This window comes from Megalops cyprinoides, chromosome 19 (genome assembly GCF_013368585.1).
Source record: "Megalops cyprinoides isolate fMegCyp1 chromosome 19, fMegCyp1.pri, whole genome shotgun sequence".
In the NCBI taxonomy this organism is placed as follows: Eukaryota; Metazoa; Chordata; class Actinopteri; order Elopiformes; family Megalopidae; genus Megalops; species Megalops cyprinoides.
The window spans coordinates 20,350,618-20,369,159 of NC_050601.1; the positions used below are offsets into that span (position 1 = coordinate 20,350,618).

The 18,542-nt window shown below is 44.7% G+C and overlaps 1 protein-coding gene and 1 non-coding gene across 2 annotated transcripts; one reads left to right on the forward strand and one right to left on the reverse strand.

The window, feature by feature from the left end:
- Positions 1–1,397: 1,397 nt before the first annotated feature.
- On the forward strand, positions 1,398–13,502 carry LOC118794280 (COP9 signalosome complex subunit 1). Its single transcript, XM_036552502.1, has 14 exons — positions 1,398–1,462; positions 3,633–3,725; positions 5,008–5,189; positions 6,538–6,702; positions 7,832–7,967; positions 8,298–8,375; positions 8,567–8,627; positions 8,833–8,918; positions 9,036–9,130; positions 9,248–9,353; positions 9,520–9,600; positions 10,926–11,063; positions 12,347–12,481; positions 12,838–13,502. Exons 1-14 carry the CDS (start codon positions 1,430–1,432, stop codon positions 12,910–12,912), a joined length of 1,464 nt encoding a protein of 487 aa, XP_036408395.1. The 5' UTR covers positions 1,398–1,429; the 3' UTR covers positions 12,913–13,502.
- Positions 13,503–16,849: 3,347 nt separating this feature from the next.
- trnar-ccg lies at positions 16,850–16,922 on the reverse strand. Its single transcript has one exon. It is a non-coding gene; the product is annotated as a tRNA-Arg (tRNA).
- Positions 16,923–18,542: the final 1,620 nt, after the last annotated feature.

The following is an 18,542-nucleotide window of genomic DNA, read 5'->3' on the forward strand; positions in this document are numbered from 1 at the left end:
ATGAGTCTGAACCTGCCTCAGTCATTTTTTTTCACTGCATGGAGATCACATGGAATGTGTATACAGAGTGTTTTGTTCCTCTGAAGTTTTAGGAGGTTGGTGACTGGTGACTTTGGAGAATTACCCGTTCAAGATGCGTTCCATGCTTGATTGTCTATCTCTTTGTTTTGTATTTTTTTCATGTGCGAGTATTCTGGGGGGCACAATTTTGTATAATAAATATGAAATATGAACTAAAGCTGTGCTTGGGGTTATTGTCTTGCTCCTCAGTATTGAGAATTATTGAAGATGTATGCGGGATAATGAACAATGATGGCAGAACTAGGCTTTGTGAATCTCAGGATGGGTGGAGGTGGGGCGTCTCAACAATGACTCCCTGATCTAAAAATCATTATGGTTTATGGAGACCCAAGTTTCTTTTTTTAAGGCCTTAAGGGCCCAAGAGCATGGTGGGCCAGGGGTGGGTGGAGGTGTGGTGAAAGCCAGGGAGGAAACTACCATTTCTGTTTTTGAGTATTGTATTTTTGCTTCAGTTCTGAAGAAATACAGAGGCGGTCTCAAGTCTCAAGTCCCAGGAGGTATGCGATAACAAAGGATGACAGTTTTGGGAGTTGGTGTCAGGTGTTCTGACTATTTTAGAAACATCACCTCTATTTTAGAAACATGAAACCCAGGACAATGGGGAAGCTAAAGCTCTCAGAATGTACCAGGTATGACTTCCTGACTAGGATATTACAGCCCCACCAGAAGGTTAGCCTGTGGGAGAAAAGGCAGAGTTACGGGCAGAAGGGCAGAGGGGTAGAGGTATGGGCAGAATGCCAGGCACAAGCACAAAATTGTGTAGATTTACTGATCTTTACTCCATTCAGAGCATTGAGCTCATCTGTCTCCCCATGCCTTCACAGCAACAGGGGATATAGGGTGCATTAAGGGTGGGGCAGGTGAGTCTAACGGAACACGGAGACTTTCTATAGTGCTGTTTTTACCCACAAAAGTCAATAAACCTACACCTGAGTAGTTAAACACAGACAAAAACACAAATCCAGTTGATCTTTATTATCGAAATTATCGTTTCTAATTCTAATGCATATTATAAGAATTAGTGGGACAATCATACTCACCTGATAAATCGTTCCCACACGTACAAGAACCGAATGACATTCTTCTAAAATTGTGTCATTTATAATAATAATTAACTACGGGTTGTAAGTAAAAAAAAAACTTAACACCACCGAGGCATCACCCAGTAGGGTGTTGGCTCGTGTGCTCGTGTTTACGTTTCTTGTCTCTCGTTCTTCTTTTTTTTTTTTTGTTGCACCGCATGCACCACTTCGGCAAAGACGTCATGCCGTTACAAGGACGTGCCCTGGCGTGCGCGCAGTGCCCCGGATGTGTTTCTGAGCTCTGTGTTTCTGCAGAGAAGGAGGAGATGCCTCTGCCCGTGCAGGTTTTCAACTTTCAGGTAAACCGGTCGCTTAAAAACGCGTATCGCCGCGCGGCATGTGTCAGCGGGAGCACGCGCGGGGAACGCTGTCCCAGTGTCAGCCTCGCGGCGACCGAATCCCCCCGGTTTGCGGCTAATTCTGGCCATTTAGCCTGGTGGCTAGCTGGCTAAGCTAGGGCCTCAGACTGTTAGCCGGATAGCCTGCTCGCTAGCGGTAGCAGTAGCAAACCAGCTAGCTGGCTAAGTCTTCACACCACTTAGCCGGCTAGCTGGCTAGGTTCGGCTTGCGCGGGCTCCACCACTGTGGCGGCAGTTTGTTTTGTGTTCATATCTGGTGTTGGCGTGTGCAATACGAGGCTGCGGGTATTATTTTGAGGTCTGTAATGGGGTCCACGGGGGACATTGTGATGGACAGGTCAGACATGGACTTGCCATACAGATAGCCTGTTAGCTGCCCTGTCTTGTAGTTAGCTGGCTAGCTTGTTAGCAAGCAGTGTTTTTCAACTTTTAATTTACCCGGCACCCAACGTTAGCTGTGTGTGAACCGCTCAGTATTTGCCACTCAAGTCTGAATGATTTGAAAGTGTGTTGACTCGGCTTGCTGTGCAAGTTTACATTGTAGGAGAATAGTTTTCTCTTCATTTTGCCAACTAGCGCTACACCTATCCAATGACTGTCAGCGAACCAACTCGCTAGCTGTCAAACCAGCTAATACAGCCTCACAGACATGACTAGCTAGCAAGACAAAGTCTGAGACATAAATTGTGCCATTGTTTTTATATTTTCTTGAAGTAGCTCGTCAGTTTTCTTTTTAGCTAACCTTGGAGTGTCTTTTCCATAGAGCAGCTTACTGGCTGATGGTCTATTACAATAATATATAGTATAATATAATAGTTATTTACTAGAGTTGCTATAATGTAAACTCCTTAATATTCTTAGAAAATTTGCAACTTATTGGCTCATCAAGTGTTATCGTACAGATATGCAGTAATTGCAAACGCAGGAGTGATTACCCATCTCTAATCTGCATTTACAGAAATAGCAAAGATTGATTCATTCTTGACAGTCTGGCTTCCTCTGTGAAATAGAAACCTTGATGTATTCAGTGTATAAGTTAACATTGAGTCTGTTTTGCCAGGAGATTAGCTAGATATTGTTAGTCTCCTTTTCGTTATTGGATCTAGGTTGCATTTTCCTGTCCTTCACAGTCGATCAGTAATGTCAGTGTACACTGGAATAGCGAATGCGTCTTTCCTCTGTTAATACCAGAGACGATTAATCACCAGGAGACCACGTGTTCTTACCGGTTCCAGTCCCTGTTTAAATTAATTGGGGACCTCCAGTAATGGAACCCTGAGCCGAACAGTGGCATGGCCAGAACATGTTTTCTTACTGCAGATAGTGAATCTTGTGCGTGGTGTCCCTCCTGCAGGAGGCTTTGGGTTCAGGGCTTGGGGGCGCTGCAGAGCAGGGTCAGGACACGGTCAGTGACAGCTCTGGATCCAGCTCAGCCTCATCCTCAGGGACTGGGCATTACTGCTCCCCACACCGCAGTGGGTCTGACCTGTTCATCCCAGTTAATGGCCAGGACTCCGCCCTCAGCCCTAATGTGTCCGGAAGCTCTCTGATCCTGCTGGTAATAATGTGCAGGGCCACAGATCTATGCTTTAAATTAAAAAGGCCACAAAACCCCTCTCAGTATGAATTAGTAGTCCAAGGTTCAAGACCAGAACCTGTGTTGAAACACAATGGGGATAAGTTGATGGGGTTATTGACGGCAAGCGAGATGCTGCTTCTTTTGACACAAGGGACCAAAAACATGGTAAAATTTATAGAACTGGACCGGAAAACAGAAGGCAAGGTTCAGGTCCATCATGGTCCTTTGGGCCCCTTAGGAAGGTGCTCAGTCAGAACTACTTTTGTGAAGCCAACTACCTTGTGTAAATCAATAATGCAGTGGCTTATGTTCAATGTAATGTGAATCCGAAATGTTTTGGGCTGCCAAAGAGAGTTTCATCATCTTATTCACCGCAGTTGTATTTGGTGTTTGTTTTCTATCTGATCTTTATATAATCTGGATTGTTCTGTTCATTCAGTGAGCCTGTTGGGTCTATCCCCACACTGTAGAGATCAGTGAATGTGCACAGCTTTGATCCTGAGACACAGGCTGCCTTCCTTGTTTTTGCAGGGGGCTGCAGAGCCCATGCAGATCGATGCAGATCCTCAGGAAGACCAACAGAATGCTCCCGACATCAACTATGTGGTGGAAAATCCCACGCTGGTATGAGGTCTCTTCCACATTACTCTGACTGTGTGATCCTTGTTAACTTTTTTGTCATTGATTTATGTTTGCAGACAGTTTAATGATTGCAGTATTTTCTGTCGTAATTCCTCAAAATGTTGCACGGGAAGTTTAATGACAAGAACAGGCCATTCAGCCCAGCTTGGTTTGCTATTCTGCCTACAGTCGAGAGTATCTGTAGGGCCACGTCTCGAACACTCTGAGGGTCTGTGCTTCCACTATGACAAAGCAAGGCTCAATCGAAGTGCTGGTAACGTGCAGTTTGAGCTGCTGAATATGTAAAGAAGGGTCAGTAGTCATTTAATGTAGTAATTCCTTAATGTAGTGCACTCTGCTTCTAAGAACTGCATTTGGCCAGAATGACTTGTTTCCTGTAAGTAGTTAACTCTTAAAAACGGAATTACAAGTGAATGGATGAATTGAATACAATCCTCTATTAAATAACAAATAATATGACTCATGATTTTGGAGTATCACTGTAAGCCACAGTTACTGGTGCTGTGTCACAGAATTCATTCAGACATAAAATAATTCAGCTGGCATTAGTTGTTTTGAGCCTTTGTGTGATAATTGTTGCTTTTCAGCCACAGTGTTGTGGCACAGTCACTAAAGTGCCGCTTCAGTTACGGGTGACTTGCTGGTTCACATTTTTTGTGTCTCTTTCGTTTTTCACAAGAGCTTTTATCTGTCTCTCGGAATCTCGGGCAGTTTAGACTGCGGAATGCCAGATTTCTCAATTTGTCTTGTCTTTGGTAGTGCCTAAGAAGGCCATCATGTGACTTAAGTAGCTGGGGGGTTTTCATCAGCAGGAAGTGTCTTGCCTTTTCCGTCCATGTTCACCACTGGGTGTCGCATTACATGGTGCAAGTGAGCCCAAAGCAATTCCCATAAGTGAAAATTTTAAAAGGCAACAGGGGCTACTTTCTGAAATGCTTTCAGTTTACACTCTGACGTCCGCCTTTCTTTGTTTAAGAACTACCTGGAGTTCACAGTTCCTAAAAAAAAGACAACAAATATTATAAAGAAACAGTCCAGGGAAAGTGTGTAGTTGGAAGCACCAAGTTTATTTCTAAATGCTTATGTCCAGCTAGCCTTAGGTGTCTATTACCTGTAATTGTAATTTTGTATTATGGATGCTGCTGTCACATAAAAAGTGTGTATCTGGGCTGCCTTACAGTGTTGTAGACAGGTAAAGTGGGTTGTGATTAAGTTGTAGAAAGGTTGGAGACAGGTTTGCTTAGGTTTGCTTTCTCTTCATCAGGATCTGGAGCAGTATGCATCCAGCTACAGCGGGCTAATGAGAATCGAGCGGCTGCAGTTTATCGCTGACCACTGTCCCCAGCTCCGCGTCGAAGCCCTCAAAATGGCGCTGTCCTTTGTCCAAAGAACCTTCAACGTTGACGTCTACGAGGAGATCCACCGCAAACTCACCGAAGCCACCAGGTACGGCACCCTGATTTGCCATTGCATTCTTGATCACCACGAAGTCACCCCTTTATTAAGCTTACAGTTTGCTCCAGTCTCATACCACATTTACATTCAGCTGCTTAGCAGGTTCTGTTATCCCGAGCGACCAACGTTTGCGTTAAATGTTCAGGTAAATTAGCCTACAGTGACCGGGAGCTCACAGGCGGAACACGTTGGCTTCGTTCCGCCGGGGATAGGGGTGGGTACGTCGGCAGGGGCTTCCGTCCCATATTAGCAACAGCGACCCCTGCTGGTCGATCGGGCTCCTGTGGTCCACGTGCCAAAGCTGCATATGAGTCTTCCTCCGACTCATCTCTGTGCTAGCTCAGCTTGTGGACCACAGGAAAAGAAGCAGCGGCTGACATCACGTGTCTCGGAGGAGGGCACGTGCTTGTCCACGCTCTCCTGGATTGACAGTGGGGGACCGAACATCGATGACAAATTGGGCATTCCAAAAAATTTGGGGAATTGGCCATTCCAAATTGGGGAGAAAATGGAGAAATGGAAAAAAAAGAAAAAAAAATGTTCAGGTAAATTCTTACATGTTACCCATTTATATAGCTGGATTTTTACTGAGGTGATTATGGGTCAAATACCTTGTACTTGACGGGTACAAGGGTGCAATAGCAGTGCACCAAAAGGGAATTGGACCGGCAATCTTTGCGTCACAAGTTCTGCTCCTTGCCACTACTGTCTTTGTGTAGAGGTACATTTTCAGGTGTGTGTAAAGGTATGTTGATATGTGTCTGTGTACAGGTTTGTTGATGTATGTGTATATTTACAGGTGTGAGTATACAGATGTATTGTATGTGTATGTCTGCGTTTACGGGTTTGTTTGTGTGGATGAGATTGTGTGTGTGTGTGTGTGTGTGTGTGTGTGTGTGTGTGTGTGTGTGTGTGTGTGTGTGTGTGTGTGTGTGTGTGAGTGTGAGTGTGTGTGTATGTGTGTGAGTGTGTGTGTGTGTGTGTGTGTGGGTATGTACGGGTGTACTGATGCATCTGTGTGTACACGCGTGTGGATGTGTCCACATTCCCGGGTGTGTCAGTGCATCTGTGCATACAGGTGTGTTGTGCATATCTGTATAGGTCTGTTAACATATGTGCCTATGCTGTACCCTTGGGCAAAGTACTTGTATAGATGAATGGATGAAATTGTAACCTACTGTATGTAAAGGATATAAAATACATCTCTATTGTCTGATAAATGACAATAATGTAATATAATGTACAGGTTTGTGTGCGAGTGTACGTGTTGATGCATCCCTACAGGTAGGCCTGTTGTGCGAACGCACAGGCGTGCTGACACCTCCGTCTTTCTGCGCAGGGAGGTCCAGGGGGTGCCAGACGCAGTCCCGGAGAGCGGGGCGGAGCCGCCCGCCCTCGACACAGCCTGGGCAGAGTCCACCAGGAAAAAGGCCCTGCTGAAGCTGGAGAAGCTGGACACAGACCTGAAGAACTACAAGGGCAACTCCATCAAAGAGAGCATCAGGTGTGTGACGGTATCACAGGGCTAGAGAGGGTGGGGAATGGGGGCCGGGGGGGCATGTACACGGATGTCATTACTACACCAGACCAGTCAGTCTGAAGTGACGGTCAATAACAGAAAACAGCCGGAATGGATACATTCAGTCAAGCCTTTTCAAAATACCGTGTTCTGTAAGTAGATGTATATTTTATATCCTTGATTCTGAAGGGGCAGTTAACTGTGTTTATGCGTGGATTCATAATGCAGTAATTCATACAGCAGCTTAGAGTGAATCAGGCAGATTGTTTGAGCAGTGTGGTAATTCCGGATGTGTCAGTGCATCCAGGCTCCTTTGGGTAGTGTGGAAGTGTTCAGTATCGTGATAAAAGGTATTTTATTTTAGTTTATGTGCAGTGAATGCTTGTTAGCTATTCCACGACGCTCCCACATCCAGCACTCAAACACATGGTGAAGCGCAAACTCGAGGGGACACTTGGGAATGCGTTAACAATGTCTGCACGAGTCAGAAGTGCACTGCCCTGGGTCACACTTAGCTGTTTCTGCTACGTTTTTCATCAGCGGCTGGCTTTGCATCAACAGGTGCTTTTACGGTGATGCTCTGGTTGCTTAGAAACATCACTTCAGGACACTTGGAGCAAAGATCCATTAATGGTCATGAATGCATTAAACATATAGAGTTATAAATATATACACACGTGTTTCTAAAGGTCAGTCAACTGCGCAGTGGCTCTAAATCCATGCAGGAACAGAGAGAGGCTGTTTTAATGTGTGTGTAGAAATCTGATGAAGCTCTCATGTGAGAAACCTGGGAAAAAAAACGGTTCGGTTCCAGTTTTTACCTTAACAAATGAAGCAAGTAACAATTTTCAACATCCATAATGTATTCATTACTTGCTCAGACAAATTGAGCCGGGTTGAGTTCATTACATGAGGTTTATGACTGAGTCATGATCTCATGGAGCTGAGAGATGACTCTATTAACAGGGGCAACGCTGCCCCTAGAGGATCCTGTAGTAACTGCTGCCGCTCCGCAGCTGTGGTCACTGACCTCTGCTCGCTGACAGAGGAGATGCAGTCACTCCTTGTCACTCCTTCCTTGATGCTATCAGTGCACTTCCTCTTCTCTGTCCAGGAGGGGTCACGATGACCTAGGAGACCATTACCTAGACTGTGGTGACCTCAGCAACGCCCTGAAGTGCTACTCACGAGCCAGAGACTACTGCACTAGCGCCAAGCACGTCATCAACATGTGTCTTAATGTAATCAAGGTACGCCTGTGCGATTCTGTTACGCTCATTGAAATGAACTTAAATGAACTGAAATCGCAGTTAAATGAAGGGAAATCACAGCACAACCAAGCAAAATGATAAAATGAAAATGCAGTTCCACTAAAAGTGAGGAGAAGCAACGTTGTAATGATGGTTGTAACGGTCAGAACATGTTTGCTGATTTGATGCGATTTCACTTGATTGGCGCCTTCTTCAGATAACTCGAAAACTGAACACAGAAATTTGCATGTCCGAGGTGTTGATGATGATGTGATGTGTGAATTTTCACAGCACTACAGGGCAGACTAATATTTTCCCTCCCCTTTTAAGGTTAGCGTTTACCTCCAGAACTGGTCCCATGTGTTGAGCTACGTCAGTAAGGCAGAGTCCACTCCAGAGATCGCAGAGGTGTGTGTCCCGCTGTAGACATGCATTCACCTCTCTGATGTGTTAAAGAGGATTGTTTTCATTGTGTTAAAGAGATGCTTTGCCACTACGCAGAAGAGTAGCTTTTCCAGCTGTGCCACTGTTCTGCTGTTCTACCCACTGTTCTGAAGAGAAGTTTCTGTGTTTAGCTATGTTGTCTCTTCTTGTTGTAGCAAAGAGGAGAAAGAGACAGTCAAAACCAAGCAGTCCTCACCAAACTAAAATGTGCTGCAGGTGGGTGATTACATTAGGGTGAAAGCACCAGTCCTGCTCTCGCTCCTCTCTCTCATGCTTTCTCTCCCATTCTCTCTGTAGCTCTTCTCCACCTGTCTGTCCCCTCTACCCTCTCTCTCTGTCACTGTCCTCCCTCTCTCTTCCCTATCTCCCATTTCACTCTGTTTGTGTCCCTAACACTGTTCCCCCTCTACTCTGTCACCAGGTCTGGCAGAACTCGCCTCTCGAAAGTACAAACAGGCCGCTAAGTGCTTCCTGCTGGCCTCCTTCGACCACTGCGACTTCCCCGAGGTGAGTCGTCCCCCCCGCCCCCCCGGGGGCTCTGTCCCACGCCGCCGTCCTCAGAACTCATTGTAGAAAACTGACCTGGGGTCTGTGAGCCGTCTCTCTCTCTCTCTGCGCCTCCAGCTTCTCTCCCCGAGCAACGTCGCGGTGTACGGCGGAATGTGTGCGCTAGCCACCTTCGACAGACAGGAGCTGCAGAGGAACGTCATTTCCAGCAGGTGAAGCTGGCGCGGCCAGTCCGCCCGACAGCCCCGTGCGGGCGTCAACGCACGCTGTTGATCACGAACAGGGCCAGTGCTTCCCCTAACTCTCTTTCTCTCTCCCCTCCTTTTCAGCTCCTTTAAATTATTTTTAGAGTTGGAGCCTCAAGTGCGTGATATTATCTTCAAGTTTTATGAGTCCAAGTATGCGTCCTGTCTGAAAATGCTGGATGAGATGAAGGTGAAGCAGCCTTGGATGAATCTTTTTTAATTTCGTACAGCTATCAGTCATCGGTCATGAATATTCATCATCTGTTTATCTCTCAGTGTCTTACCAATTTGGGGCACTGTTGTGGCCGGTAACACCACACTACAGGACTGAATTATCTGTCCCCTCTCCCTCGCAGGATAACCTCCTCCTTGACATGTATCTGGCACCTCATGTTCGAACACTGTACACACAAATCAGGAACAGAGCTCTCATTCAGGTAAGACAGAACCCAAAACCAAACGCACACCGCCCCACTTTTCTGCCCCCTTGTGCAGTCTGTTGTCACAGACTAATATCTCCCCCAGGCCTGAACACCCAGCTAACCTCCCTAGGTACGTAAAGGTAAGAGAGGTGTATGCCCTGACGTACCGTGTAGGTGTTTGCGCAAAGGTAGCAGTAGGAAATAAAACGACCCCTGGCTGTGGAACTCACCCGTGTCTTTATGTTTCTTCTGCCTTTACCCTGGGTTCTGTCTGGACCTCTGCACAGCCAGGGCCACATTGTCTTGGCAGGGATCCCCCTCGTTTGGTTTTAGATTATATTTCATTATGTTATTAAAATCCAGTGGTGCTTTGCAAACCCTACTCCCATGATCCGTGAGGTGTGAATGTGGCGCACTGGATTGGTAACTTGATAGAGGATGGTGGTAGATTCCACAACGCCAACACAACAAAACTAGGCGATGGGCCCGGAAAGCCCCTCCTGAACATGTTTTAAACCGTGCTGATTGAAAGAAGAGAGAGCCTCTTGAGAATATTTTGATTTTTATTCTTCAGTTAAAGAATAGTGTTGTTTTTCTTTCTTGCTCTTTACATTCCAGTGTTAGCCTTTCTATACCTGCATGAAGAACTCTTCATCACTTCAGCAGGGAATGCTCTCTGGTCCTTTAGAAGAGTGCTTCTGTTTTACAGTGCCAGTCAAAAGTTTGTACACAACTTTTATTCTTTATTTTTTTACTATTTTCTACATTTTAGAATAATAGTAAAGACATCTAAACTATGCAAATGCAATTATGCAATAACAGAAAAAGTAGTCAGAACTATCTTAAATTTTACATTCTTCAAAGCAGCCAAAAAATATTTTTTGGAGAGAAATTCATACATAGGCACCAACTTCACTATTTGTCTAAGAAACAAATTTCAAGCATTTAAGTGTGAGTTCTTAGGCCTAAATGTCTTTGAATGCATGTTCCCCGTTACCTTAATCAGGTGTGTCCAAACTTTTAACTGGTACAGTACGTACTGCCCTAAATGATTAGGTTAAAGATGTGAATGGAGATTTGTTTTATTGGAAATCAATAGGTTACTATTTGGTAAGAATAAGAAGTTCCAACAGTACTTTTCTCATAACAAACGTGTAAGTACTTTATAGATACATAGCTGGTAATCATATGATTTAAATGAATAAATAATGTGGATTATTAGGTTTTTCCAGAACTCCCGTAGTATGTCATGCTGTACATTGTGACAGGTGAAAATGACAGGGGGCAGGTAGATACAGGTGTTGCGAAGCCTGTCACCTTTGCTGTCGTCCTGTCTGCAGTACTTCAGCCCGTACGTTTCGGCCGACATGAACAAGATGGCGGCCGCCTTCAACACCACAGTGGCGGCGCTGGAGGACGAGCTGACGCAGCTGATCCTAGAGGGGCTGATCAACGCGCGAATCGACTCCCACAGCAAGGCAGGGCGAGCGCCGCCCTCCCCGCCCCGTCTGCTGCTGTGTCTCTCTGTCTCTGCCTCTGTCTCTGTGTCTCTCTGTCTCTGTGTCTCTCTGTCTCTGTGTCTCTGTCTCTGTCTCTCTGTCTCTCTGTCTCTGCCTCTCTGTCTCTGTGTCTCTGTCTCTGTATCTCTGCCTCTCTGTCTCTCTGTCTCTGCCTCTCTGTCTCTGTGTCTCTGTCTCTGTCTCTGCCTCTGTCTCTGTGTCTCTCTGTCTCTGCTTCTCTGTCTCTGTATCGCTGCCTCTGTCTCTGTGTCTCTGTCTCTGTATCTCTGCCTCTCTGTCTCTGTGTCTCTCTGTCTCTGCTTCTCTGTCTCTGTATCGCTGCCTCTGTCTCTGTGTCTCTCTGTCTCTGCTTCTCTGTCTCTGTATCTCTGCCTCTGCCTCTGTGTCTCTGTCTCTTTATCTCTGCCTCTGTCTCTGTCTCTTTATCTCTGCCTCTGTCTCTGTCTCTTTATCTCTGTCTCTCTGTCTCTGCTTCTCTGTCTCTGTATCTCTGCCTCTGCCTCTGTGTCTCTGTCTCTTTATCTCTGCCTCTGTCTCTGTCTCTTTATCTCTGCCTCTGTCTCTGTCTCTTTATCTCTGTCTCTCTGTCTCTCTGTCTCTGCCTCTGTCTCTGTAGCTCTGTCTCTGTAGCTCTGCCTCTCTGTCTCTATGTCTCTCTGTCTCTATGTCTCTTTCTCGGTGTCTCTCTGTCTCTGTATCTCTGTCTCTGCCTCTGTCTCTGTGTCTGTCTCTGTCTCTCTGTCTCTGTATCTCTGTCTCTGCCTCTGTCTCTGTGTCTGTCTCTGTCTCTCTGTCTCTGTATCTCTGTCTCTGCCTCTGTCTCTGTGTCTGTCTCTGTATCTCTGTCTCTGTAGCTCTGTCTCTATGTCTCTCTTTCTCGGTGTCTCTCTGTCTCTATCTCTCTCACTCTGTGTCTCTGCCTCTGCCTCTCTGTCTCTGTTGTTCTGAAGGAAGTGTTTCTTAAACTCAGAATGCTAAAAATGTTTCACTTTGTATAATACCTAGGTCTTACCACTTTTGTTGTTGGTGTTGCCGTTTTCCCGACAGAGGTTCGGTCTTTGCATTGCATTTCCCTCCTTTTCCACTCACAAAAGTGATGGCAGTGAGATCAGTCTTCGTGTCTTACTTGTGCTGATGCTTGTTGCTGGCTGTAAGAGTGTTGTTCAAGTGCCTCCTTGCTGGCAGTGTTCTTGTGCTGCTCCTGAGTGGTTACACTCGTTGACGATCCCTGTGTCTGTCAGATCCTGTACGCCCGAGACGTCGACCAGAGAAGCACCACGTTTGAGAAGTCTTTGCAGATGGGAAAAGAGTTCCAGCGACGAGCCAAAGCTATGATCCTGAGGGCCGCGGTGCTGCGCAACCAGATCCATGTCAAGGTACTGTGATCCCCTGCAGGGGGGCGCTCTCCGCCCATTACAGTCCCCTCACCCTGTATGAAATGGCAAGAAAGCCTTTGCGGTACAGTTGGTGATACCAAATTTATGAAAAGGGGGAAAAACATGAAGAAAATGCTTGTAATAACGATAATGTGGCGACATCCTCTAAAGTCTCAAGTGCATCTAGCAATAGTCTCACATTCTCAGCTCAATACGGTCACACCTCCTTTTCCACTTCACTGGTTACCCATAATTTGCAGTAGTAACCTGATGCTAAATTATCTGTTAAATGGTCAGCATTTAGCCATTTAAACAAAGAGTTTTCTGACTGACTCCTTTTTTTTTTTCCCCCCTAGTCCCCTCCAAGAGAAGGCAGTCAGGGGGAGCTCACGCCCGCCAACAGCCAAACGCGGATAAGCACCAACATGTGAGCGGGTTCCGGCGCGCGCCTCCATGAGAAGACCAGAGCGTGGATCTGTCTGCTCCTCCACACCATCGGGCCCGTCAGAACCTGCTTCGAACCCCGCCCCCCTCGCCCCCCCGCCGAACAAATCAAATCACCAACTGAAGACTGTATTTAAGAGAGAAGACGCCTGTTCCTTGTCCAGGACAAACAAACAAAACAAACAACAAAAAAGCAGCCTGTGTCTCAAATGGAAAAGGAAAGTTTAAAAAAAAAAAATGCAACGCAGCACTTCAGCTGTTCCGGCCGGCTGTCTGTAAAAGATGCACTGCTCTCTGTATCTTGTGACGAACCTTACAAAACAAAAACCACCCACACACACACACACACACACACCCCCTCACTCAAAAGTCCCGTAAGTCACTTCTGCAGGACGAATTCTTTTGGTTTTAAAATAAACACACATACAAAAAAGTCTGGAATCGACGGGATATTTTTTTTCTTTTGTTTAGTTTTTTTTTTTTTTCCATCCATCTCAAGGTTACGGTTTCAATGGCAAAATCAGATGGCAGAGTTCTCAGTATCCCCATATTCGAGCTGTTTGTATAAGGGTATATTTAATGAAGCCTTCCAAATAAAATGTCTGTCTCTTAGGCTGCCTGTCCGTTTGTGTTTTGTGAAAAGGTGAATTACGCTGGAGACCTGTTTTGGGAGGAGTGATTTCAGAATGTACTTACTGTGCTGTTGCATTTGTGGCAGGAGTAATGCCTTTCAGGGCATTCAGTCCTGTGAGAAGTGTCATACTGAAGGATACCGTTTCTGTGAGAGGCAGGTTTTTAAACTGTGTGGGAAAACTCCTGACAAAGCGCCGCCGAAATGAGAAGCCGAGTTGGTCATGTTTACAAGCTGTTGTGTGTTGAATTCTGTCGTGCATGAAATGACCAGCAGTCGCACTGCAAGCTACAGTGTGAGGGGTCTTTTGCACAGCAAGTATGTGTCGCATCTCAATACATTGTCTTGTCATACAGCTCTCGTTAGCGGTTTTCGCTAACTGTCGCACGCCACCCATTGTTTTCTCAATGTATGCTCAATGTCGAGTCCGTATAGGCCAGTGTGCCCTTCTAAATGCACAAACCTCGTAATACCATCACATGCTCTGTAAATCAAAGTGTAGTGTGCAGAAGGTGGGCACCTGATGGGTGTAGAGATATAGGCTGCCCAAATTGCGTTCTACCAAGTTCTATCTTGACTGACCAATTGGAAGCAGAGGTTAAGGACAAAAAAGCCAAAGGCATCAGCCATATTTTATAGCTGTTCCATGAAAGGGATGGGCTGCCATTTTATAAAGCTGAGGTGTCAGGTAGAACTGTAGCTAAAGTTGCTGATGCTGATCATTTCTCTCTACATTTCCATGCAATTTAAGTATACTTAAATGTAATACAGATGCTCAGCAGCCGCCATTTTATTTATACTGTGTACTACTGAGGATTGCAAAGGTCAAGAAAATCAAGCAGGAGAAATTGTGTTGAAAACAAATTACTCTTGTTGTATTGTTCAAAGTTAAGAACAGATGATTGAATTGACAGCTTAGGCTGTTAGTCACCCTGAAACATTAATGTTATATACTACACTATTTAGCCAAGTATTGTGATATTATAGTTATTTAATGTTATCCAGTCCTGAGGGCATTATTACCAAATGCAAACTACATTGGGAACCCTTATGCACAGATCTGGAATTCTGTTCCATGTTCCATAAATCAGAACTAAGGATGAGCAGCGCACATCAACTCAAGTGACGTGCCTTACCACAAAGAAGAAAGAATTAATCAGATTTATGCTCAGCTTTTCTGTTGGTGGGTGGGTGTGTGTGTGTGTATGTGTGTGTTTGTGTGGTGGACTCAGCACTTTCAGTGACTCTAAAAGCATCACAGAGCTGATACTATTCCTCAACAGAGGTCAGGGAGACATTCAAGGAATGACTCATTTCGTGTGTCATTTCTCAAGGATGAGCACTGAAAAAGCAATGGCTGTCATCTTTGAGCTGCGCAAACAAAACAAAAAAAAAATCAACTTGTAGGCCTACAGTAATTGCTGAAAAGGCAGATGTTTTTCTAATCCTCCACTGTCCATTATTTGTGTTCCTCAGCCCACTGCAAGCACAGTTCTTGTTTTTTGCTGACAGGAGTGGAGCTCTGTTAGGTCATCGGCTACCGTACTCCATCCGTGACAAGGTACGACGAGTTTTGCATTTTGATATACCTCTTTCAGCACCGCTCTTGCACTCTACCGTTTGTTGACTGACTGTAGCCTGTCTGTTACCCTGCACAAGTTGTGTCATTCTCCTTTGGCCTTTCATCAAGTCTCTTTCCAACCAGAGGATCGCAGTTGGCTAGATATTTCTTGGGTAGTGGACCATTCTCGATACACCCGAGACGCTGGAGTGCCTGAAAACCCCAGCAGGGTTGCTATTTCTGATAATCCATCTGGCGCCTACTGCCTTGCCACATTCAAAGACACTTATATCTTTGATCTTGCTCATACTCCCTCTGAATCTCACACACAGGTGCCTGCCTACCTGCTTTAAATAGCATAGTCCAAATGCTGTTACCGTCTGAGTAGTCCATTTCTTGGTAAGGGCAGGTGAACCTAATAAAGTGGCCAATCAGTGTATAGCAGACATGGTTACATCACTGTTTAGTTAACCATCACACTGGTGGAAATAGTTTGGTTTTGGTGACAGTGCTATCATCACACTGATTTAAAACATGTCATGCAGTATATTTGGTTACAGTGTCATATAGTTAAAACACATGGTCTTTTTGTCCATGGGTCAGTGGTCAATGAGATTTTGCAACTCATTTAAAATATGGTTCTTCAGTTACACTAACCACAGCTCATACACACAGCACAAATACAAGTTAACACAGGATTGCTCGTTCTATGTCTTAGTATAAAGCACTGACTAAATAGCATTCAGACTAAGTCTCCATCCGAGTCCTATGATTGTCTGATCAACACAGTGACGGCCTCTGCTCAAGCTCCAGCTCAATCTGTCTTCTCATCTTGCTTACTTGCCATCTAATTCTCCCCCTGTTCCACTGACTCACCATCTGCCATCATACACCAGTCTTCGAAAGTAGATGAATACATTTTATTTTCATGGTCTGCATGCTCACTCTCTCTTTGGATCTGAAGCTCGTCGGGGTGGGCACTGCAGTGTTACTGCACTAGTCCATTTTAATTACGTCTGCAGTGTTGTCGTATTGGATGTGTGGTTTTCTGCACAGCTCATGTAAAATCTCAGGGAAAAACAAAGGCCCTAAAACGCAATTATACAAATAAAAGGAAACACGGAGAACCAATTACGTGTAATTTAAAGGGTATCTTGAAATCGTTAAAAAGCGTTTCAACATGTGCTACAGCATTTCTCAACCTGAACATGCAACAAATGTGAGATAACTCCCCTGATACAGATAATAATCGCAGTCATTGTGACAGATAATTTAAACCGACTGAAAGTGCTTGTGGGTGAGTTCATATATTACAAGCCCACACTTGCACCAGTTTGCTCAGACGCTTGTTCTAGCAGCTAGAACACACAATAGATTCAATCTAGCTTCTTCCGGAGCGCGATTGTGTGTATCGCGCGGTATGTAATAGGAAGCTTCAGGCTGTAAAATCTGGATTAAAAAAAAATAGTTTCGTTTTTCAGTAACAAATTACAAATAAGAATAACAAAATATTAGGTTAGCTAGAGCCAAGCGAATTTCTAAGATGGATATATATTGCTATTGATGATAGCATTTGAAAAAAATCAAATGAACACCCATTTCTAAACGGATGGAGTTAATTAGGTCCCTTCTCAATATGCTAACCCAGCCACGTTACGTGTAACTGAGCGCGGTTTAAATTTGAGAGCAATATTAAATTATGCTCATCTGATCAAAACGTGTGACTATATAACGACCCAGATGGGACTCGAACCCACAATCCCCAGCTCCGGAGGCTGATGCCTTATCCATTAGGCCACTGGGTCACCTCACTGAAAGAAAAATTTACTCATTGTCTACCGCACGGTTGTACGACAGGAACAATGACCGATCAAATAACTTACCGGTATCGTTAAAATTGTCAAAGAAACGAGGCTCAGATATTTCTATCTTTTGCTGATAGCTACAGTAGCCTAATTGTAGGCTGTTTCGACGGATGATAGAAGTTGATAGAATTGTTGCCGGTTGTTGGAGGGCTTTCATCTCGGAACAAAGTGTACAACTAGCGTACTCAGCATCCTAACAGGTTATTGCTGTAACTGAACCTGTATCGTGTGTTTCTTTAAAGCACCCAAATGGAAGTAAGCGGAATAGACTACGGGTTATTTGCTGAATTCTAAATTGTTACGCCGATTTGGCAGGTTTACATCTCAACTGTTGACAGAGGCGCGTGTGTAGTGTAGCTGTTTAGTAGCAGGGCATGCATTTATAGTCACGTTTCATGTAACAGCTAGGTAACTAACACTTTACAATCTTTAGTTACTAATGTCTGTCCTGATTTCCGATCTTAAATTGACAGATAATTGCCACGCTATAATGTTCTTACTGATCGGTAGGCTTATTAGCTGTGCACATCAGAGTGAAAGGCTTGACTGCAGTCATAGTCTTATATTCGTTACCTGGATGGCAACATCAGATGGCTTACTTTTTTGCTGTCTACGCAGCTGGTGGATGTTAGCTTCCTGCAGTAAACGAGAACACCGTCGTTCTGAACAAGTTCTGCAATAAAGCATGTAATCTGAAAATCTGAGTAAGCTTGCGCCGTTAGCTAGATACTAGTCTACCACCGCAAGTCGTCATGAAACATGAAATAAACCTGAATTAAAGTCGTTTTCTCATTATATATGTATGCTTGTTGGCTAGTTTCCTTTAACAGGAATTGACGCACAGAGTGGACACAACACTGATTTTCTTTGGGCGAATTAGGACAAACCGATGCGCAAAACGAGCTCACTGCCTTTGTTGTTTTCGAGTACCTCTCCACTTCCAGAGCGAAGACAACAGCAGGAAAGACTAATTTAACTAATTTCATTTATGCTCCATTCTTAAAAACAAGGAACACACGTACGAACAGCTATAATAGAGCGAAATACAGTCTTAGGATTTTTAAGTAAACAAAATATACAGGTGGTGTTGTGAGGTGTCTTTCACGGTCATTCTAAGAACACGATCCTAAGTCTTTCCTTCGCTGTGTGTTTGTTTCAGAAAAGACGTCCGGGGAAAGGAAACGGGAGCATATATACAGACGACTGGCTAACGAACAACATACACTTCTGTAAAGATATCGCAGAGCAAACGTATTTTCGCACGAATGATTTATCAAACGCATAGTTTAATCGGTGGCGTTATTGCTGAAAATATTTCCATCTTGAAATTACTAGTTGTACGTAACAGGTTCAGTGCCCATTAAGGTACAAACCGCGAGCATAACTTTACACTCACTAACGTGCACTTAGTTCCTATTAGCACTGATCTGTGGTGTTACATTCAGTGAAGAAAATAAGTGATGTCAGACTGAGGTGTCCTTAAGCCTGTACCGGGTCGAAGTTCCACCGTAGAACTACCTTGTGCTGGTCTTAAGACTAATCTTAGACTTCAGTGAATCT